Source organism: Girardinichthys multiradiatus, chromosome 17, assembly GCF_021462225.1.
Source record: "Girardinichthys multiradiatus isolate DD_20200921_A chromosome 17, DD_fGirMul_XY1, whole genome shotgun sequence".
Taxonomy (NCBI): domain Eukaryota; kingdom Metazoa; phylum Chordata; class Actinopteri; order Cyprinodontiformes; family Goodeidae; genus Girardinichthys; species Girardinichthys multiradiatus.
Window position 1 is genome coordinate 18,380,351 of NC_061809.1, and position 23,683 is coordinate 18,404,033.

The 23,683-nt window shown below is 39.5% G+C and overlaps 1 protein-coding gene across 1 annotated transcript in view; it reads left to right on the forward strand.

The window, feature by feature from the left end:
* The window catches only part of exoc4 (exocyst complex component 4), a 143,898-nt gene that overhangs the window by 106,277 nt on the left and 13,938 nt on the right, over positions 1-23,683 (forward strand). The window contains exons 16-19 of the mRNA XM_047389858.1: positions 3,389-3,567; positions 14,386-14,530; positions 18,893-19,071; positions 19,414-19,573. Coding sequence (XP_047245814.1) covers positions 3,389-3,567; positions 14,386-14,530; positions 18,893-19,071; positions 19,414-19,573 — 663 coding nt within the window. The remainder of the gene's footprint in view (positions 1-3,388; positions 3,568-14,385; positions 14,531-18,892; positions 19,072-19,413; positions 19,574-23,683) is intronic.

Here is a 23,683-nt window from a genome sequence, read left to right on the forward strand (position 1 = left end):
CAAAGGTTTGGACACACCTTCTCATTCAAAGAGTTGTCTTTATTTTCATGACTATAAATATTGTAGTTTCACACTGAAGGCACCAAAACTATGAATTAACACATGTGGGATTATATACTGAACAAAAAAGTCTGAAACAACTGAAAATATGTCTTATATTCTAGGTTCTTCAATGTACCCACCTTTTGCTTTGATTACTGCTCCGCACACTCTTGGCATTCTGTTGATGAGCTTCAAGAGGTAGTCACCTGAAATGGTTTTCACTTCACAGGTGTGCCCTGTCAGGTTTAATAAGTGGGATTTCAAGCCTCATAAATGGGGTTGGGACCATCAGTTGTGTTGTGCAGGAGGTGGATACAGTACACAGCTGATAGTCCTACTGAATAGACTGTTAGAATTTGTATTATGGCAAGAAAAAAGCAGCTAAGTAAAGAAAAATAAGTGGCCATCATTACTTTAAGAAATGAAGGTCTGTCAGTCCGAACAATTGGGAAAACTTTGAAAGTGTCCCCAAGCGCTACAAAGAAACTGGTTCACATGAGGACCGCCCCAGGAAAGGAAGACCAAGAGTCACCTCTGCTGCGGACGATAATTTCATCCGAGTCACCAGCCTCAGAAATCGCAGGTTAACAGCAGCTCAGATTAGAGAACAGGTCAATGCCACACAGAGTTCTAGCAGCAGACACATCTCTAGAACAACTGTTAAGAGGAGACTGTGTGAATTAGGACTTCATGGTAAAATAGCTGCTAGGAAACCACTGCTGAGGACAGGCAACAAGCAGAAGAGACTTATTTGGGCTAAAGAACACAAGGAATGTACATTAGACCAGTGGAAATCTGTGCTTTGGTCTGATGAGTCCAAGTTTGAGATCTTTGGTTCCAACCACCGTGTCTTTGTGCGGCGCAGAAGAGGTGAACGGATGGACTCTACATGCCTGGTTCCCACCATGAAGCATGGAGGAGGTGTGATGGTGTGGGGGTGCTTTGCTGGTGACACTGTTGGGGATTTATTCAAAATTGAAGGCATACTGAACCAGCATGGCTACCACAGCATCTTGCAGCAGCATGCTATTCCATCCGGTTTGCGTTTAGTTGGACCATCATTTATTTTCCAACAGGACAATGACCCCAAACACACCTCCAGGCTGTGTAAGGGCTATTTGACCAAGAAGGAGAGCGATGGGGTGCTGCGCCAGATGACCTGGCCTCCACAGTCACTGGACCTGAACCCAATCGAGATGGTTTGGGGTGAGCTGGACTGCAGAGTGAAAGCAAAAGGGCCAACAAGTGCTAAGCATCTCTGGGAACTCCTTCAAGACTGTTGGAAAACCATTTCAGGTGACTACCTCTTGAAGCTCATCAACAGAATGCCAAGAGTGTGTGGAGCAGTAATCAAAGCAAAAGGTGGCTACTTTGAAGAACCTAGAATATAAGACATATTTTCAGTTTTTTCACACTTTTTTATTCAGTATATAATTCCACATGTGTTAATTCATAGTTTTGATGCCTTCAGTGTGAAGCTACAATGTTCATAGTCATGAAAATAAAGAAAACTATATATATATATATATATACAGTGCCTTGCGAAAGTATTCGACGTATTCGGCTCCCTTGACCTGGTCAACCTCTTGCCACATTTCAGGCTTCAAACATAAAGATATAAAGGCAACAAGTGGGACATAATCTTGAAGTGGAATGAAATTTATTGGATGTGTCAAAGTTTTTTAACAAATAAAAAAATGAAAAGTGGGGCGTGCAATATTATTCGGCCCCTTTACTTTAAGTGCAGCAAACTCACTCCAGAAGTTCAGTGAGGATCTCTGAATGATCCAATGTTGTCCCAAATGACTGATGATGATAAATATAATCCACCTGTGTGTAATCAAGTCTCCGTATAAATGCACCTGCTCTGTGATAGTCTCAGGGTTCTGTTCAAAGCACAGAGTACATCATGAAGACCAAGGAACACACCAGGCAGGTCCGAGATACTGTTGTGGAGAAGTTTAAAAACGGATTTGGATACAAAAAGATTTCCCAAGCTTTAAACATCCCAAGGAGCACTGTGCAAGCAATCATATTGAAATGGAAGGAGTATCAGACCACTGCAAATCTACCAAGACCCGGCCATCCCTCTAAACTTTCATCTCGAACAAGGAGAAGACTGATCATAGATGCAGCCAAGAGGCCCATGATCACTCTGGATGAACTGCAGAGATCTACAGCTGAGGTGGGAGAGTCTGTCCATAGGATAACAATCAGTCGTACGCTGCACAAATCTGGCCTTTATGGAACAGTGGCAAGAAGAAAGCCATTTCTCTAAGATATCCATAAAAAGTCTCGTTTAAAGTTTGCCACAAGCCACCTGGGAGACACACCAAACATGTGGAAGAAGGTGCTCTGGTCAGATGAAACCAAAATCAAACTGTTTGGCCACAATGCAAAACAATATGTGTGGCGTAAAAGCAACACAGCTCATCACCCTGAACACACCATCCCCACTGTCAAACATGGTGGTGGCAGCATCATGGTTTGGGCCTGCTTTTGGTCAGCAGGGACAGGAAAGATGGTCAAAATTGATGGGAAGATGGATGGGGCCAAATACAGGACCATTCTGGAAAAAAACCTGTTGGAGTCTGCAAGAGACCTGAGACTGGGACGGAGATTTACCTTCCAACAAGACATTGATCCAAAACATAAAGCCAAATCTACAATGGAATGGTTCACAAATAAATGTATCCAGGTGTTGGAATGGCCAAGTCAAAGTCCAGACCTGAATCCAATCGAGAATCTGTGGAAAGAGCTGAAGACTGCTGTTCACGAACGCTCTCCATCCAACCTCACTGAGCTCGAGCTGTTTTGCAAGGAAGAATTGGCAAGACTTTCAGCCTCTCGATGTTCAAAACTGATAGAGACATACCCCAAGAGACTTGCAGCTGTAATTGCAGCAAAGGTTGGTTCTACAAAGTATTAACGCAAAGGGGCCGAATAATATTGCACGTCCCACTTTTCAGTTTTTTATTTGTTAAACAAGTTTGACACATCCAATAAATTTAATTCCACTTCACGATTGTGTCCCATTTGTTGTTGATTCTTCACAAAAAATTAGAATTTATATCTTTATGTTTGAAGCCTGAAATGTGGAAAGGTTGAAAAGTTCAAGGGGGCCGAATACTTTCGCAAGGCACTGTATGTGTGTGTGTGTGTATATGAGTCACAGGCACATTAAGTCATCACTTGGCATTTGTCACCTAGCCTTAACCAGCTTTATTTGCTTCTTTTTTATTCCCTGCAGTTTTCTCTGCTCACATAAAATTATTTTACAGTTGGCCATATGTTCATTTGATTTAACAAGACTTCTGTGAGGAACTAACATTCTCTATCATTTCAGTGCTGCTTTTGCTAAGGAGTCAGAGGTGCTGACGGGGAACTTGGGAGATAAGTTAATCCCCCAGAACGAGATCCTGCGTGACGTCAGCGACCTCAAGGCTCTGGCCAACCTTCATGAGAGCATGGAGTGGCTGGCTGGTCGCCTTAAGATGTTCTTCAACAACCTGCCTCATGCGTCCAGTGAGTACATCTATTACCGGTTAAACCAGAATCTGCTTTGTGGTTTGTTGATGAACTTAAATTGTGCACTGAATCTAATCAGTATGACATTAACACAAACGTATGCAATCGTATCCCGCTTTTGTCTGGCACAATTACGCCAACACAGACATCTGTTGTTTATTCCTTCTGCAGAAAACTCAATATTGTTTGTCAAACAAGAAGAGTTTGACTCTTGCTTTTGCAGTTACTTACTTTCCTCCGTGACTCAGAAAGAAAGGCCGTATACGGTTAATGACTGCAGTTAGGATAACCCAGAATTTACTGTATGTTTTTTATATTTGTAAGGTAAAGACACAGACTGGAAGTTCAACTGATGTTTAGCGTTACATTTTCTATAATATCTAATAGTTTTCCGAAAGAAATTGTGAGATTAATAACAGCACCTGAATGAGGATAAAAGTTTTTCCTCATCTCTACATGCAATGTGTTGTTTGCAAGATGTCTCACCCGTCCCTCAATAAGTGTTTGAGTGAATGAGAAACACTCATTAACTTCTTCACTGGAGTTATCAAATAGCCCTTTAAACACACATACATGCACACAAACTCCTATTATCCTTGTCTCTGCTTGTGTTCAATGTATCCCCTAACCAGGTCTCTTACAGGGGTTGGACAATGAAACTGAAACACCTGGTTTTAGACCACAATAATTTATTAGTATGGTGTAGGGCCTCCTTTTGCATCCAATACAGCGTCAATTCGTCTTGGGAATGACATATACAAGTCCTGCACAGTGGTCAGAGGGATTTTAAGCCATTTTTCTTGCAGGATAGTGGCCAGGTCACTACGGGATACTGGTGGAGGAAAACGTTTTCTGACTCGCTTCTCCAAAACACCCCAAAGTGGCTGAATAATATTTAGATCTGGTGACTGTGCAGGCCATGGGAGATGTTCAACTTCACTTTCATGTTCATCAAACAATCTTTCACCAGTCTTGCTGTGTGTATTGGTGCGTTGTCATCCTGATACACGGCACCGCCTTCAGGATACAATGTTTGAACCATTGGATGCACATGGTCCTCAAGAATGGTTCGGTAGTCCTTGGCCGTGACGCGCTCATCTAGCACAAGTATTGGGCCAAGGGAATGCCATGATATGGCAGCCCAAACCATCACTGATCCACCCCCATGCTTCACTCTGGGCATGCAACATTCTGGGTGGTACGCTTCTTTGGGGCTTCTCCACACCGTAACTCTCCCGGATGTGGGGAAAACAGGTGGACTCATCAGAGAACAATACATGTTTCACATTGTCCACAGCCCAAGATTTGCGCTCCTTGCACCATTGAAACCGACGTTTGGCATTGGCATGAGTGACCAAAGGTTTGGCTATAGCAGCCCAGCCATGTATATTGACCCTGTGGAGCTCCCGACGGACAGTTCTGGTGGAAACAGGAGAGTTGAGGTGCACATTTAATTCTGCCGTGATTTGGGCAGCCGTGGTTTTATGTTTTGTGGATACAATCCAGGTTAGCACCCGAACATCCCTTTCAGACGGCTTCCTCTTGCGTCCACAGTTAATCCTGTTGGATGTGGTTCATCCTTCTTGGTGGTATGCTGACATTACCCTGGATACCGTGGCTCTTGATACATCACAAAGACTTGCTGTCTTGGTCACAGATGCGCCAGCAAGACGTGCACCAACAATTTGTCCTCTTTTGAACTCTGGTATGTCACCCATAATGTTGTGTTCATTTCAATATTGTGAGCAAAACTGTGCTCTTACCCTGCTAATTGAACCTTCACACTCTGCTCTTACTGGTGCAATGTGCAATCAATGAAGACTGGCTACCAGGCTGGTCCAATTTAGCCATGAAACCTCCCACACTAAAATGACAGGTGTTTCAGTTTCATTGTCCAACCCCTGTACATTCACTCAATGCTGAGTCATCATCTAATGTATCATTAATCCTACTCTGTCTCTGCTTATGTATTTATTCTCAACTTGTAGCCTTTATGTTGATGTTGTTCATCATCACTTATAAGGACATCATTATTAAATTAAGAATATGTTTAATCTTAAAGGTTGTTCAACACTTTAAAAATTCCTCTGCAGAATACTGGATGGCTCAGTTGGTAGAGTAGGCACACCATGTACAGAGGCTATAGTCGTCGATGCAGTTGTTCTGCTCTCGGGACATTTGATGTATGGTTTTCCCTTTTCTCTACACTCTCTTTCCTGACAAACTACAGTTCAGAAAAGGCCAACAGTGCCAAAGAAATCTTAAAATAAATTTCTCTGTAATGTAAATGAGAACAAAATATGACATATATCTGCCCCTTTTCCACCAAAAGTCCCAGGATTTAAATACCTGGGATTCTCTTTACCCGGGTAAAAGGAGTCCAATGTAATTTGTGTGCTTTGTTTCCACTGCTCTGAAATGCTGTGAAAAATGTATCAGTCTAGCGACGTATAAGGGGGTTTAGAAGAAAACTGCACTACACCTCCAGTCCAGCTGGTGGTGGACCTCATCGTCCAGCCACCTACTGTATGTCCTCTTCCTTTGGTCCATTCTTGATCACAAAAAGTACACCTAAATATGACTCTCATATAAAGTAGAAAACAACAACATCATCATACAGGTCTCAAACATGGCAGGTGAGCAGAGGTCAGAACACTGCAAGAAAGGGTCCACCAATCATCGCCGGTCAGCTCATAACCCCGCTCCACAACAACTCCAGGGTAGTCTAAAAGTCCTACCCCCACACCAGAACCTTTAAATCCTTACCTTTACGAATCTACATTTTTGAATTGATGAGAGTTGACAGAAAAGAGGGAAATCTTGGTAACCACTTAAAAATCATGATGAGTAAAACCTTAAGGAGGATGGGCTGCTGACCCATCTGTGAACGTCTCCTGCAGGCTAAGATAAGAACATGTTAGCAAGGGGCTGAGACTAGATTGTAAGAAAAAATGTATGTTTGAAAAAAATCTATCTGATAAGACTGCAGATGGTTGTCAGAATTTGGCTTCAGCAGCATAAATCCGTGGTACCGAGCAAACCAAGCTGTCCATGGTGCCACGAAGGCGAAGTTTCTTGGCACCTTTTTAATTTTGTTTAATACAAAATGAATGTACCCTATAATAATGCAAAAGTTATGAACCGCTTATGCCAACTCAGAATGAGTTTACCAATTTGATCACCCTATTTACAGCGAAAAGTGTGTTTTTTGTTATTATTTAGAGTATTTACAGCTGTAGTGAATGGGTTACAGTATATGTAAAATCTTTTTTTTGGGGGGGTTCACTGTCATATCTAGGTGGGCTGTCAAAGAGAGTGGTAAATTATTCACCTTTCTGAGAGGAATAAAGAGGCCTTCAACCTTTATCAGCCTTTGCCACAACTGTTTGGCTTCAGACTTCTGATTGCTCAGTGAACTTGCACTATTTTGCCGCTCCATATCGCAACTTTTCTTCTAGAAATGAAATAATTAAATATGAAATATTCTTATTTGGGTTTGACTTTGTCACCGCCGTATCTCTCTTTATGCACTTCTTTTCCCTCTCGCCCTGACAGCAGCTTTCTTCGTCTACTCGCAGATAAGAATTCAATAAAAGTACGGGAAAAGGACGTGACATAATTATCATTAATTCCTGCCGGTGGCACTAATGGGAAGGATAGGACAGTAACTTATCATGCTGGGGCAGCCTCCTTATTGTTCATTATTTAGTGTTTGGTGAGCTGATGGCGGACCACATGTGTGTGGGTTTGCTGGCCGATGTGTGCATGTGTGTGTACACAGAGTTGTGCACTGTGTGAGATGGGACAAAGCTACGCCGTAGAAAAAACTGCCCACCTTATCACACCCTCCAACCCACCACACCCGCACAACTCACGTCTATTTCTCTCCAAATTGGATTTTATATTACAGAAGCAGTCAGGTATGAACAAGTCATTTTCCTCTCCTCTCCTTGTTTTGCCATTTTCCTTCTTTCTTGCTTGCTTGCTTTCTTTCTTTCGCTCTGACTTTCTACTTTTTTTGCTTTGGTTTTTTACATTGCTTTCATTTTCTTTTCCACCTTCCTTTTGTCACGTTCTACAGCATGGGATGTTACATATTTTTACTCAACAAGTAGAACATTTTTTTTCATAGATTTGGCCACAGCTGTGTGATTTTTGATATTACCATGAGAATATCTAATACAAATTTTGATAGCTTTAACTTTCTCACTGAACTAATTCAGTCTTAGTATGCCCATATGCAAATTGAAATATCTTTTGAATGTTCTCTTAGAGATTGTTAAACATGCCTCCAAGGCAAAGAATCTGCATGTGTGTGGTTGGTAATGATGTGTTGGTGATTATCTGTCATGGTGGTCTGTCTGGTTGCAGGGCTGGACTCTTCTAATCTACTCTCATAATATCTTTTCAAGAACACAAAGGCCTGGGACGAAACATCCGCATGGCAGCAATTTCTGTTACATTGCCTTCTGAAGTATTATTTTTTCAGATAGTGTCAAATTACATCAACAAGCTTCATAGTATTAAAACACTTTTTACAAATGATAGTGCACACATAGTGGCATGCATTTGTATTTAGCCCATTTCAGATCAAAGGCTATTCGTGTGTTAACTTTTCAGACCTAAGAAGACTTTGAATTGATGTTCACAGATGATTTCCATCCAGTATGACTGAGCTTGAGCTATTTTACAAAGATGAATGGGTAAACAATGTTTTTGTAGATGTGCATAGCTGATAGAGACATATCCCTGAACGCTAGGAGGCAACGGGTGGTTCTACAAATTCTTGTCTTAGGGGAGGTAGGTAGAATTACATGTTATGCTTTTCAGATTTTTAATTTTAAAAACTATTTTCTTCTTTGTCACAGTTATGCGCTAGTTCCGTATAAAATACATAACGGTTTTTGGTTGTGTCATGATAAACAGTTTATGTGTGCATTAGTTCCTGCTGTTGCGTTGACTGTCGTAAGGTGAACGTAGAAACAGACCTTTTTAGTCTTTTGTGTTTCAGCTATGTTAAGTTGTGGTCTCCCCATAGCAGAATGTTCTCTTAGGAATGACTCCTCTAAACCATAGCAAGTGTATTGCTTTCTCTATTAGTTCTGCTTCTTCTCTGACTTTATATCTGACTATCATTAAGAAAGGATTCTGTTAACTGCAGAGGCCAGGAGGACTAGTAAAGTTTGAGATGTTGATCTCGTATTTATGTCATCCATTCTTTTTTTCAGTTCACTGAGTAGCTTTTAATTCTTTCATTCAGTATTATAAATCATCTAGACTAATTGTCAGTTTTTATCCCTCTGCTGTTCTGTTTCCCTGGACAGAAACTCATTGTTTAGTTGCAGATGTTCTTCATCACCAGAGGCAGCGAGAATAATTAATGACTCCCCTTGTTTCTCAGTCAGTCATTTAGAAATCATTCATCATTTAACCCCTACAAGACATTGTCTCTTGTTGATTTTTGGTTTCATGCTGTCTGTTGTAAATATGAGTGTGTCCTTTCCTTTTACAGTTTTTAGCATCTCCAAATCTTCTTGTCTGATTGGTTTCCTTATTCTCATCAAGGCCGGGCTGAAACACTATTCTGTAATGCAGGACAGGGAGTGTAAAATTAGGTGTATAACATTGAATGTCCCTTATCTGTTTGCATGCTGTGTGAAGAATCTGTAGCTGATCTCCTCCTTTAATGTCTCCCACTCTCATCTTCTGCAGATGGCAAGCAACAGACGTTTGCCTTAGATGAAATTCAAAAATAATTGGATAAACGCTGAGCACAAACACACTCACACATATGCATGCCTACACTTGGATGCGTGAAAAGTTACAGGACATGCACATACATATTCTCATGTTAAACCATGCAGATAAAAACAAGTTATAACTGAGATGGTTGTAATTTAGTTAAGGGAAAGGAGTAAGCAGGAAAAAAGAGCAGAAAAGTTGTCAGTCAGGACCAATGAGTTGTCTCCTTTTGCCCGTCTGTCCCTGACTCTAATGGTGCCCCCCATGCTGTTGCACCTCCCTCGCGTCATCAAAGCAGCACAGGCCTGCAGCAGCAGGAAACGGAGTGTTTTTTACATGTGTGTGTTTGTGCTTGTGAGTTTCATGGACACCCCCTGGAGAGACTTCCAGCTGTGTGTGCCACAGTAATCCCTTTTTTCCTCTGTCAGAGTGACTGATTGTAATGCACAAGAGAGGAAACAGGCCTTCGAGTCACTTTCATGTATATGCCCATGTGCATATACACCGACACTTGATGAGGTAAAAACAACCCCACGAGTAAAGCTTGTTACACGTGTCCTTTTTCATAGATACAACCACAAGCAAAAGAAGGAAAAAGACACATTGAGCCCGGAATAGTTCACAAAAAGATTTTTGTTTTTCTGTACATCCTTCTGTAACAAATTATTTAATCCAAAAATGATAAATGTACTCCTTTCTGTACTGGCATCACACTGAAAACCTCAGCAAACACATGATCTGATCTATTCTTTGCCTCAATGCAGTGCTGGTGAAGAGTTAATTTGTACCCTCTTCCTGGGGATGATGGTGGGGTTTAAACCCTTCGTTAGAACTGTTCTTTTATCAGAATTCACTGATAATACAGAAAACGTCTAGAATGACATTTAGAAACAAGAATGTGGTGCACAGTATGGATTTATTCTAGAATTTCTCAATTCCACATGGGACCAAAACTACATTCACCCCAACAAACATTTGATTATAAGTTAAATATGATGTATAAGTATGTGCAAACTGATTACCAACTATGTTTTTTGTAGCCATCAACAATCTTCAACCATGATTCTGGTTGGATATTTAACCAGCCTCCTTGGTAGAAGTGGTAAAGCCTATTTCAATATCTTGGCTTTTCCACATATTACACAAATAGTCAGTAGGTTTGAGGTCAATGTAGCAGCTTAATTGCTGCTTTATCCATTCCAGAATCAGGTTTGATTTGTGCTTGGGGTCATATTCCTGTTAAAAAACTCAAATGTGTCCAAGCTTAACCGTCCCATTGTTGAGGTGAGGTGAAGTTGTAGAACGTAGAATTAGTCCTCCTTCATTCTTCGCTCCACATGGTACTTTCTGTAATAACACAGCCCCACAGCATGATGCTACCACCACCATGCTTAAAACTTTGCACATTGTTTGTTTGAAAAGCCCCACTTTGTGGCACAAAGCTCAATCTTTTAATCCATTGAAAGGCCTGTAATTTGTTTATGTTGCCAGACAACATTTAAAATTGTCCATTTTGGAGCAGGAGTTTAGTTATTGGTCAGCATCCCCTCATTCCATTTTACTGTACATTGGCTTCACCGTGTACTGGGACATTGATATTCCAGTAGTTTATAGGTCATGGCAGGTTCACGCCTTGGTGGTTCGTTTGTTTTTTTGCACATCCTAACTAATTTTCTTCTCATTGTTGCACCCTGATAAACAACAGTTGAAAAGCATCATTAAAGGCCCACATTTATGACATACATGCCTGTGTTGAGTGTATGTAAAATTATTAGAAACATTGTAGCAGTACCTGTTAGTAGGTGAAGATCATGTAATATAGGAAAAGCATATGCGTCATCTGGAATAATACAACCGAATTAGTGAATTGGGTCCTGTGTGGAAAGAAAATAGATCTATTAGAGGACAGAGGAGTGCTGGACTGTCCTAGTTAATTTGTAGTCTGATAAATATGCCTACAAACAATCTTTTAATCATTACTGTTTTTTTTTTCTTTCTGGGTTTGATTAAGGCAGTATTTTCACAATGTTTGCAAAATTATAATTACGATGCTTCTTGCTGGGTTTCCATTCCCTTTTTTAGCCTTTTAGGAACTCCAGCAACAGCATTGTGCTTTAGCTTTGTGTTTTGTTCTTGAGCTGCAAGCCAGAAAGTGTACACAGCTTAATATAATCAAATTAATATTTTAGAAGTCAATTAATGTTTTAATAACTTACTTCCTTGAGATTTTGTTTTCTTAATTAAGTCAGTTTCTGTTTGTTTTTGACTTTGCCTATCTAGCAGTATTAATCGTGGCAAATTTTGTTTCAGCATTTATATTTTTTTATGCTGCATACCATGGTGGATTCTATATGTTTAAAGACACCAGGTTCAGGTTTTATTTTTGGCATAAAGTGCTTCATTATATTTACCTCCACCAATTAATCAAAGGAGACTGACACTGCAGCATTGTGTCCTCCCACACACTGCACAAATGCATTATCCCTAGGTTTACTCGAGGAGACTGTTAATTTCTGTTAATGTAAGCGTACACTTACATACATTGGACACATCTGTGCACACAAGCCAACACATCACATGCAAAGCTTTAATGGGAAACCGTATGCACTGCTTTTTATCTCCCTGCGTCAGATACACAAACTGTAAGAGCAGCTGTCACAAGTCTGTCACTCACAGCGCTGGCTGTGTTTGCTTTGTTGATTGGAAAGGCAGAGCGAATACCTCACTGCTGTTTCCTCAAGGCCACCAGTTTCTTATCTTGTAAAGATTCATTTTAAGAAACTGCAGTAAGGGCAGTAAAATATATTGAGCATGTGCATGCAAAGTGTGATTTGATGTACTTGAGGTTATACTCACCATCCAAAATCAACAAAATGTTGGAAATAATCTTTAAAAAAGAAAACCCTATCATATAAAAGGACAGACAGTTAGGTATCATGCTTTTTCTTAATTTCGGTTTGTACATATAAAGAGAGCTAAGTGATATCTAAAAAATCTGTAGCTCTTTGTTCTCTGCTATACCCTCATTAAATGTATGTGCATTTCTCCCTTTTGTTCAATGACATAGGAAGACTTGATGCCCTAGGATAGTAACATTCCAGCATTGCCTCATTTCACTTTTGATATTGTAGCAGTCGCAGTTTGTTCACCACATAAGCCGGGCATTTGTGCACCAGGGCTACAGAATTGATGCAACTGCCACTCAAATATTGCCAAAAATGGCACAGTAACACCTCACACTATGAAAGGACGACCACAGCAATGATGGTTCGCTCACCTCGGCATGCGTAATGCTTAAATACTCAAATTGAAACTGACAGTTTGCCCTACAAACAAACACACAGACATGATTCTGAAGGATAGCAATCAAAATAAAAATTGACAGCAGCTTAACTTCACAACCGTACTATTGCCACAATAGCTCTGCTTGGTCCAGATCTGAGAATCTGATGCAAAACAACATTGTAGATCTAAGATTTCTAAAGGCGGGATCTTAAGAGGAACCGATCTTTACTCATAGGCATGGGCTGTACCAGCATCAACGTATACTGAGGTTTTATGAGGATAACAGTTTCAACACTCAATGCCATATATTTGTGGTTCAAAAAAAGGACTGTTGCTCAGAGGTCCAAAGTTATCTTTTCAGATCAAAGTAAATTTTGAATATAATTTGGAGACCATAGATCCAGAGTCATGAGGAAACGTGCAGGTGTTGAAGGTTTAGCTACCACAGTAAGTAACAATGCCATTGGTTGGTCAGCTGGGTTTTATTAAGTCCAAATCAGTGCAGCTGTGTACTGGGACTTTTTATAGCACTCGATGCTTTCCTGTGCTGAGATGTTTTATGGAGATATTGATTTGATTTTCCAGTAGGTCTTGGGACCTGCCCACACTGCCATAGGTACAACTACCTTCTTTAATATCACTATGCTTGATTGGCCAGAAAACTGGCCTGACCCATACCCCGCAAAGAATTGAGAGACTTTTGTCAAGAAGAAGATGAAAGACTAGAGAACCAACAATGCAGCTGAGTTAACGGCTGCTATGAAAGCAAGCCAGGCTTTCCTATAACCTCAGCAGAGCCATAGGCTGATTCATGCCAGACTGCAGCAGTAATACATGTAAAAGGAAGTCCATCATAGTTTTGAGTACATTTATTGTATTTGGGCATACTTTTTGAATTAAAATATATTTTTCTTTGGTCTTATGGAATCTTCTGATTTAACTCAATTTTTAATAAATTAACTTTGATGATATTATAATTGAGATGCAGCTGTATATCACAGTTAAGACAGAGCGCCACATTATGGCGGGCATTAAGTAGTTTACCACTACCCTGGTCTTACACACATATGTTTCAATGTGGTCGTTTGTGGGTGTGTTAGTGTGTGTTGATTTGTACCAGCTTGCATTCATGTGTGACCTTCGGAAGGGCAGAAAGAAAAGTAGGGAGGTGGCTTTGACTGCGGCACATCGATCGCGGACCCCTGCATTCTCCTGCTCAACAGTCACTCTTTGTATATAGACACACACACACACACTGCATACACCTCCATTCACGCCTCATTGGCAAAATAGACTTACATATGAGTGACGGGGCCAATTTATCTCCTTTTCCTCCCCTTGTTAATATATGGCCATTGATCTACAGTGAGCTGAATTTATATACAGTCATCATGCTCTCAGACTCTCTCTCACATTCACACAAGCATAATCGGGTCTTTTGTGTCGCTTACAATGCCATACAGTGACACATGCTCCTGCTGCCTCAGCACAAGTTGTGTGAAGAAAGTATGGGAACACGCTGAAGGACTCAGGAAGTGTGTGAAGTTCAATAAACGGTACAACTATACACATGTGGAAATGAACTGGTGTCATTTACATTTACACTATGATTTCCCAGTGAAGTGCATATTAGAGTAGAGGACATTACAGCAAAATAAACCTCTTATTCATGTGACAAAACCTCAGGAGTTCTAAGTATTCAGGAAGTCTTCTTTCTTAATATGTTATTCCTTTTCATCTGTTCCAGTTAATTTGGGTACCTTTGCCTTTCTGTTTGCTTGTACCTAGGTGCAACTCCATCCACAGCAGACAGCCAGGTGCTTGGCGAGAGCGAACGTAGCAGGGAGCAGATTCTCCAGACTCTGAGCGATCTTTCTCGGGGCTTTCAGGATGTTGCTGACCGTTGTCTGCTGGTTTTACATCTGGAGGTCAGGTATGAAAAAGACACTGAGGAATGTAAACATTTATTATAGTGTTTTGAGTTGTTATTGTGTTCATATGTACTAATCAGTGTCATTAATTTGGAGCTTTTAATAATGCATTTTAGTAGTATTTTCCCCTTGTGGAATGATTATACACCCAACAACTTCACTGAGTTTTAAAAACAAGGTTTAGGAGCATAAATTGGAATTCCCTGGATTTTTACCGATCCCTGTGCATTTCTGACAAAATACAATACTTACAAATGTTTGAATGAATATCTCTTGGCAAGTTGCAGAAAAAGTCCAAGCTTTTGTAGCCATCAACAGGCTTCTGGCATGATTCTGGCTGAATTTCTCTCCACTCCAGTCAGTTTGGTAGAGCTTGTTGAAATTGATGTGTTTTCTAACAAACACTCTTTTTTTAAAGTTTTGTCCACAATGGTTTAAGTTGGGAAATTTGCAAAAGCTTAATATTTTGATGTCGTTTTTACCTGTGATCGGAATTATTTTGTTGTTGCCTAAGTTCCAACAAATCTGCCGTTGAGTTCGGGTGAAGCTAAAGATTTTTCAGGTATTCCAGTTTTCTTTCATCATTCTATCCACTTTTTGCAATGCATTGTTACTAGTGGCAGTGACACAAATACACCAGCATGTCGCACTGTGTTCTCGAATATCTTTTTATCCTAGGATTATAGTTTGGGCAAGATGTTTGAAACCAGAACAAATTTGGATGTTCCTATTGGACAATGATCCTAAACATGCATCAGAACATGTTGGAAGGGTAAGCAGGTTGGCATAAAGGTTCTTAAATGGCAGTGCCAAAACTCTTTCCTCAATCACTTGGCAGTTTGTTTACTATGGATAAAAGCTGTGTTGGTGCCAGGAAACTGAAACCGAAGTTGAAATGAACTCCACCAATTGTGATAAGCAAAGTTGTCAATTGTTCAGCCAGAATGACCCAATATTCACTTAAACTAGAATATGATTTTACTTTTACCTTACACATATATTGTTGAACCCCTTAAATACACTATGGTTTGCCATTAATAATATACAGGGCAGGTTGAGTTGAAATCGAGATTTAAAAATGAATAATTAAATTTTAACAGTAAAATAATTACACAATAATAAGTTAATTTTAGACATGCATATTCCCAAACATGTCAGAAAACACATCGTCTCCTTATTCTTTCATGTGACTGTACATGGGCTGTTTTTACTACCTATTTTTCTCAACGAGAATATAGCATTACTGTGTTGGTATAATTCTGTTTTGTCACCCTGTTCCAACTCAGCAGCCCAGAAAGCATGATAATAAATTCAGTGTGCAAAAATAATTTGTCCTCATACTAATGCTTCAGTTCATAACTGCATTGTCTCCAGTATGTGTTTTGAATGTCAATGTCTAAGTTAATTTACCACACCATATACTTTTTCACTCCTCTGCAACCACTAATAGTCCTCCATCATCCTTCTCTTTTTCCATCCCACCCTGTAGTCCATTATGTAGCTTATGCAATATTGTTGACGATTTCAGTTGAAAACCCTCCCTGAGGCTGATGTCTAGCTATATTCTACACTCCATTGACTCTTCCCATCTAGCGAATTTCCCCAGATAGTGGTACCAGCTAGATGAAGCCACAAGGAAAAAAGGAGGCAAAGAAGGGAGAGAAAAGGAACGAGGAGAGATGAGCGAAGTTAAAGTTGTGGTGGGGGTTAACGAAAGGATCTACTGTACCTTGCTGTGAGAAATTATTTAATTGAGAGGGAGGAATGTAAGATGGAGACATTCAATTTGCAGTGTAGTTTTTGGCTTTTGCCGCTAGGGGAAAAGACACTCACCCATATCATTTTTATATTCTTACACCCTGAGCACTGTGATTAAGAAATTTAAAAAAGCATTGACTTTGTAAGTCAAGACAGTCTTTCATAGAACTCGATGACCTCAGACAAAACTGGTGTTATAAAGTGAACATAGAAATACATTTTGTAAAAAATAAATCTTTTTGCAGAAATTTGTTTTCAGCAAATAAAATTTAGCTTGATCAGGTTTAGATCATGAGACCACCACTGAGGAGTGGACCCCACTTTAACTTCCAGAATTTGTTGTTTTCTTTTGCATAATTTGTATCACTGGTCATCTGTAGTGGGAAGATGAGTACGATGAACTTACTTTTTTTTGATGAATCTACTATAAAATTTAGAGTTCATCCAGTTTTTTTTTTCCTATAGTGAATACTTAACTCTCCAAGACTTTTCCACATATTTTCTTCTAGTCTAAATGTTGTTCCATAATTGCACTGATATTTTAGTCTTTTCCACCTGTGGAGTAGGAGACCAGGGTGGTGATCCCAGTTTTTAACTTAGACTATATTTCACTTATCACGGAATTGAACTTCTCATCCTTCCTCACAAGCTCTACTCTACAGGATTTAAAAGGCAACTCCAACCAATTGTTGAACCTTGGATTTAGGAAGACCAGTGTGACTTTTGCCCTGGTGGTGGAACTGTGGATCAGATCTTTACCCTCATGAGTTGCTATGGGGTTCATGCATTCAATGGGGTAAAAATAGATTAAAAGAGCAGTAATTTACCCCAGGAAAATGCCTTTTTATGGATGTAGTGCTTTTTCATTTAACAGGGACTTGGAATTTTGTGCACCAGACTGCTAAGCGTGTCAAATTGATCCAGTGTTGTGTCGAGTTGTCTTTAACGGGATCTCAAGGTATAATCATTGGTGGTGGAGCGTTTCTGGTATCTCAGCACCTCATCTTCGTGTTTTTGGTGATGATTTGGTTCTGTTGGCATCTTCAAGCCATGAACTTCAGAATGCACTGGGGCAGTTCACAGATGAGTTCACAGCTGTTAGGAAGAGGGTCAGTTCCTGTAAGTTTGAGGCCATGGTTCTCAACCGGAAAAAGGCAGGCTGCTTCTTTGAGCGTTAGGGTCAGATTCTGCCTAAAGGGAATGTGTTCAAGTATCTTGATGTCCTGTTTATAGGTGATGGAGGAGGTGATCTATGGGGGGATTGGGCCCTTATCTGCTGCAGTGTGAGCACTGGTCTGGTCTGTTGTGGTGGAGAAAGAGCTGATTCAAAAAGAGAAGCTTTGGGTTTACGGGTCTATCTACCTTCTGACACTCCTCTATTGTCAGGAGAAACAGACCCTGGATCCAAGCTGCTGAAGTTATATTTTTTGTACATTGGACTTGGCCTTAGAGATGGGGTGATTAGCTTGAAGTAGAATCGCTGCTGCTCCACATCAAAAGGAGTCTGTTTAGGTGGTTTCAACGCCTGATAGCAATTCTTCCTGAATAATTCCCTGGTTGTCCAGCCCTGTCCCACTCGAAGGATATTACGGGGCAGACCCAGAACTTACTGGAGGATCTACATTCCTTCTGACCTGGGAACACCTTTGGATCCTCTGGAATGAGCTGGAGTGTGTCACTGGGGAGAGGGGTGTCTAAGTTTCTCCTGTAGACCTGTTACTCCAGCGACCAAATCTCACTAACCAATAAGTGGGAGGCAATGTAAATAGATAAAAATGAATAACTGATATTATTTTTCGGTTAGCTTGAGACTGTAAAGAGAAGAAAATTGTAAAAACAATCTGTAAAAAATATATTTTAAGCTGTTACCTTTAGCCCTTTTATTTTGTTGGGCCAGCAAAAAAATAAAATAAGTAAAAATTGCCTCAAGATGTACCGAATGATTTTTCGCCAATCTAGGAATGAACCAAAGTTGAGGTGATCACATAGGCTTCGGGTAATTTCTTTGCAGGGAATGTCACTTGCAAATGTCCAATTAGAAATCAATTTGAGGCCACTGTCCAATTATTTTGAGCCCACTGACAAAATATGTTAAAACGTTGTAATTTTTATACCCGCATTCCTTTCTGTTTTAAAGTACATCTTCCTGAAGGCTGTGGAACAGATTTGAATTTCTGTTCTTATAAAATATTTTTACATAACGGTATTAAAAGTTTGCTGTTTATTTACATGATGTTAAAGCTTTTCAATCAACATCCCTTAGGAAAATGTTGAATATTCAATGTGGTGCTCTCCAGCTCTCTCCCTGGCTTAATGATATCCAACAGTGATGTAGTTGTAGGTGAATAAGTGGATTTATTCTGAATACTTATGAAAACGATGAATTTTTGTATAAATTATAGGGTTTCAACGCAGGTAGACTGTTCACATTATGACTACTTAATACTATGATTTAAAAGACTAATATAATACCAGCAGGTGACTGAAATGTTCTTGAGGAATAGTGTGGATTTAATGACAATATGATTGAGTTCAAAGCCTTACAGTTAAATATGCTTCAACATTTGCCTACTTTCTTTTCTATTTACTCTCCTGTTTCACTCCAGGGTGCATTGTTTCCATTACCTGATCCCCCTCACCAAGCAGGGGAACTATGCCATTGTGGCTAATGTGGAGAGCATGGACTATGACCCCCTGGTGGTCAAACTGAACAAGGACATCTCAGCCATAGAAGAAGCCATGGGAGCCGCCTTGCAGCAGCACAAGTTCCAGTACATATTTGAAGGTTAGCTGGCCCCTTGTGGGACTTTCAAAAGGTGCTGTTTATTCCCTCACTTAAGGGTTCCTATGTAGTCTGTAAAAGTTTGGAGTGTGTTTTAAGTGTTTTCCACGACTAAATAAATAAGGAAAAAGAAAATGTCCTATTGAAAACTATTTATAATTACAAAATTGACTTTTAAAGGACTCTGAACTCTAGAAAATTGAGTGTAGAAAAGTATTGACTTTTTATTAAAACTCTGTAGGAACCCTGTGAGTTTGTCAAGCGTCTTGGCGCATATTTGAAATGTTTTGTTCATCCTTAGTCGATGGTCCACTGTCTTTACCATTTTTATTTTATTTTTTTCAGGTCTTGGTCATCTCATTTCTTGCATTCTAATCAATGGAGCTCAGTACTTTAAAAGGATCAGCGAGTCTGGCATCAAAAAGATGTGTAGAAATATCTTTGTCCTCCAGCAGAACCTCACGAACATCACCATGTCCAGAGAGGCCGACCTCGACTTTGCCAGGTCATTCTCTTTGTTTTATGTACTTTCAGGATGTGATTGAAAAGAAAACAAAAATAGCTCCCCTTTACTGCACCTCTCTTTCTTTGTCAAGGACTGACACAGCAACTGTGCAATTGCAGGTATACACTAAAGTCACTCCAAGACAGATATAAAGGGGATTTCACTTCAATTCAAATAAATAAATAAAATAGGAGACATTGGACAGGGTCAATACGCAGTTTCTTGATTCATAGAGATTTTGGAGATGCTAACATTTTTATGCTCATACAGACTAACTTGTGTTAATAAAGTACTTAGAATTGTGGATGTTTTAGTAAGAATATATGTATTTATGTAGATTTATGGGTCAAAATTCTTCTAACATTTCACAAAAAAAGGACAAATGGACAGTGATAATCCAACTTCGGTGCAGACATTCAGAGATTCACTCGAAGATGCATAATTTCTCCAAGTTCAGAAAGAAACAATGTCATTGCACAAAACCAACATTTTGGTCAAGTGTTTCGTCAAGTGGTTGTTTGTGTTTTCTACACTATTATTCATGTAACTGGCAAGTCGAGCAGCTGTTGCCTGGTGCTGCCCAGCCCCAACAAGCTCCTGCATCTTCATGGACATGGTAGAAAAAGGTGACACTATATATATGGCATTTCTTCCCCCGCTTTCTAGGAGAATCTGTCATTTATGTGAGTAAAAGGATTGTGGAAAACATCAAGAAATAAAAGTCCTCAAGTCAGGGAACATTCTCGTCAATTCTCAAGAGTGGTTTGGAAGGGAAGTAGAAAAGGTTGCAAGAATAGAAGTTGGTAGAAATGAACACAAGAAACATACAATGTGCAGAGATGAATCACTTAAATATAAAAGTTAAGAAGCGAAGACTCAAAATACATTTGAATTTTCCAGCTTGAATTGCATCATGATATGTTCTAGGGTTAATAAGCTTCTGTTAACATCTTTTAAAATGTGCCAGATATTTTGAGTGCTTTGGTGATTGTCTGCCAGCAGAGTCTGAACATTATTATTTATGCGTACTGATATAAATGCAGAAGAGAAAACAAACTAAAGAGGTAAAGTGTAATGACCTGAACTGTTCTGGACTGTACCGGATGTGGAGGTGATTAGCATGTTATTTCTTCCTCCTGTCAGCTTTGATTACGTTGAAATGGGGGTGATGGCTTTTTGTGTCTTTTCTCTCTTTCTCCCACTCTCCCTGATTACGAGGCGTGGGCGGTGTGGAAGTGTTGATTGGGAATTGCAAAGCTCATTGTTTACACATTCATGGCTTTTTGGATTGGTCGTCCTCTGGCTCCTGGATACAGACGCATACAAAATTCCCACATACACACACCTGTAGTGATCCCTTACTCCCACACTTGCAGAGATACTCAGAACAGCCAATTAACACAATATGGACGTAAATGTATATATATATATATATATATATATATATATATATATATATATATATATATATATATTCATCATTCTGGTTGAACCAAAAAAGTAAATTAATTGGAATTAATTACAATTTCACAATTGCTATTTAAAGATTACAGGGTAAAATAGTTATTGAGTAGGTCAGCATTTTGTTCTGTGAATGTGTTTCTAACAGGGCCATTCACATGAAATCCACATTAGATACTGGTAACAACCTAAGTATTCTACACATAGAAATAAATCAACACAAATTATTTCATAAATTGGGTGCAATAAAGTGGAACGATACAGAGAATAAGGCTTGAACACAAAAAGAAAAGGAGGTCTAAAACAGCAGAGAAAGCCAAATAATACCGGCAACTTGTCCGTAGTAGAAAACAATTCTGCCTCCTATCAGTGCAAATGATTATCATCTTCTTTAGTCCTAATCGATGACTTATAACTAAGGTATCACACAAGACGTAAAACAGAATTGCAGCCTCTGCTCTAATTCATCCCAATGGTTGTTAAGAAGGTTGAGGTCAGGACTCTCCGTAGGCAAGTCAAGTTTCTCCTCTCCAAACTTTATACACCTGCAGCGACCCGATACTTTTGCCAATACGGTGTGTGTGTTCTAGTCAATTTAACCTGATTCACCTTTGTACATGAGAGCTTCTTTAAGACTTACTATTTGTAAATATGTTCATTCTTGGATTAATGCGACAGCTATTTTGGCTCAAACATTAGCTTATATCACAACACAGGAAAAACGCAGGAAAAATAAAACCTTTTCGCATACGTAAATTTGTGGAGTTTACAAAACTCTACTGCGACTTTAACCGGTGACTTTTGCTTTGGTCAGGTGAGATTTATGGTTGCTATAGAAACTTTTTTTTCTCATTTCTTCTTTCTTTTTGTTGAATTTATCCGTTCATTGACTCTATGTTCTCAAATTAAAAAGACAAATTTGTGGCTTGAAGGCTTTTTTCTTGTACACATCTTTACCAGGGGTACCAGTGAATGTGGAGACTGCTGAATGCAATTCCTGATCTCTGGATTTTGCTGTTTTTGGGTACTTAGATGAGGAAGATTAAAATGTCTCTTACCTTTTTATATTGCCACCTTGCAGGACTCTCTATGTAACACAGATTTGTAATTGAGTCTGTAATCTGGTGTTTTAAAGCATTACATTTTTGAAGTGAAGACGTTAAGAAAGGCAGCTTTGGTTAACCAGAATCAGCAGTGACCAACAGTCCGAAGCGATAGGACTAAAAGCAGAATATTTATTATTACTTCCCTTGGAAAGAACTGATGGCAAATAACCAAAGGAAGAAACCACAGCTGGGTTGTCTGCTTTACAGACCGGCTGCAGATGTTTCCCAGTATAATCATGCATCTGTTTCTGGTCTTGTATGTGTGTGCTTGATCCTTTGTGTTTGTGTTTTGGCTGCAACCGTGTGGACAAGTCCTGCACAAGAGCACCATAACACCCAATGATCGGAGTTAAAACTACAGTAAGGCCCAGTTGTCAGCACTGCTGAACAAATGGAAGACATGCAGCCACACACATGCACACACACACTACTTTTTGGCTACTCATAAAGTGAAAAATGGTGGGGAAACAGTGTCACCTTGTGGTTAAATCCTTTCTTGCATACTGTAAAAACTATCTGTAAAAACCTACAGTATATCCAATTGTAAATGTTGCACCTGCTGATATAACCTGAGTGCGTCTTTGTGCATGTGTGTGTGTGAGCAGGTGTATTTGTATCATCCCAAAGCACTCTCGTGTCGCTCAGTCAGAAGTTTGGCAGCAACATAAGCTTGTATGTCAAGGTCAAACACACATATACACACACACACGATCAGAGAAACACACACACTCTTACCATCTGCTCAGAGACAGGGCTTGTTTTGCAAACCTGTGTGTCACCACAAAGTCATCTCTAAGTGTGTGTATGTGTGTTTTTGTTTATTGACAGTGCACTCAACCTTATCACTCCACTGATCACCTCTTATTGTCCGCCGTAGCCACCCCTCCCTCTCTTTCTATCCCTCTCTGCCTGTTTATGCTGGTGCTTTTTTTGACAGAAGCTGTGATAAGTTAAACGTGGGAAGATGCTTGTGAGTCCGTTACCCTGAAAAAATACAAGAAGCCTGAGTCGTTAAACATGACAGCTAAAATGTTTAATAAAACCATTAATAGAAATTCAGAAAAACTTGAGTCTCTCTGTCCTTTTATGTGTACATGTATTTCAGTTTTTGTTTCATAAGGAGAAGAGGCAAAAAGAAAGTATAAAATTCCTGATTTACATTTAAAAGACCACAATATTAAAAAAAAGGTTTATTATTGGATTTTATTCTTATAATCTATTATTTGAACTCCAGTACTTTAGATTGCAACTGTTGATTCCTAAAAAACTCAGATTGTATTTTTTTTTCTGAAAAAACAAATTTTCAGGGTTAATACACGCACAAATTGGTAAAAGTATAACATTTTATTTAAATATTGTCCAGGTCTGGATAAATGCTAAAAAAAAAAAAAACATAGTATGAAAGATAATACTATTTACAGGCTTTACTCCCTGCCCCATTGTCTAAAACATCCATCTATCCCTGCATCTGTCTGTCCATCCAGTCCACCCATCCAAATCTGCAAACTGATCAGCTGTTTGTTCAGCAATGCCCCTTTTGTAT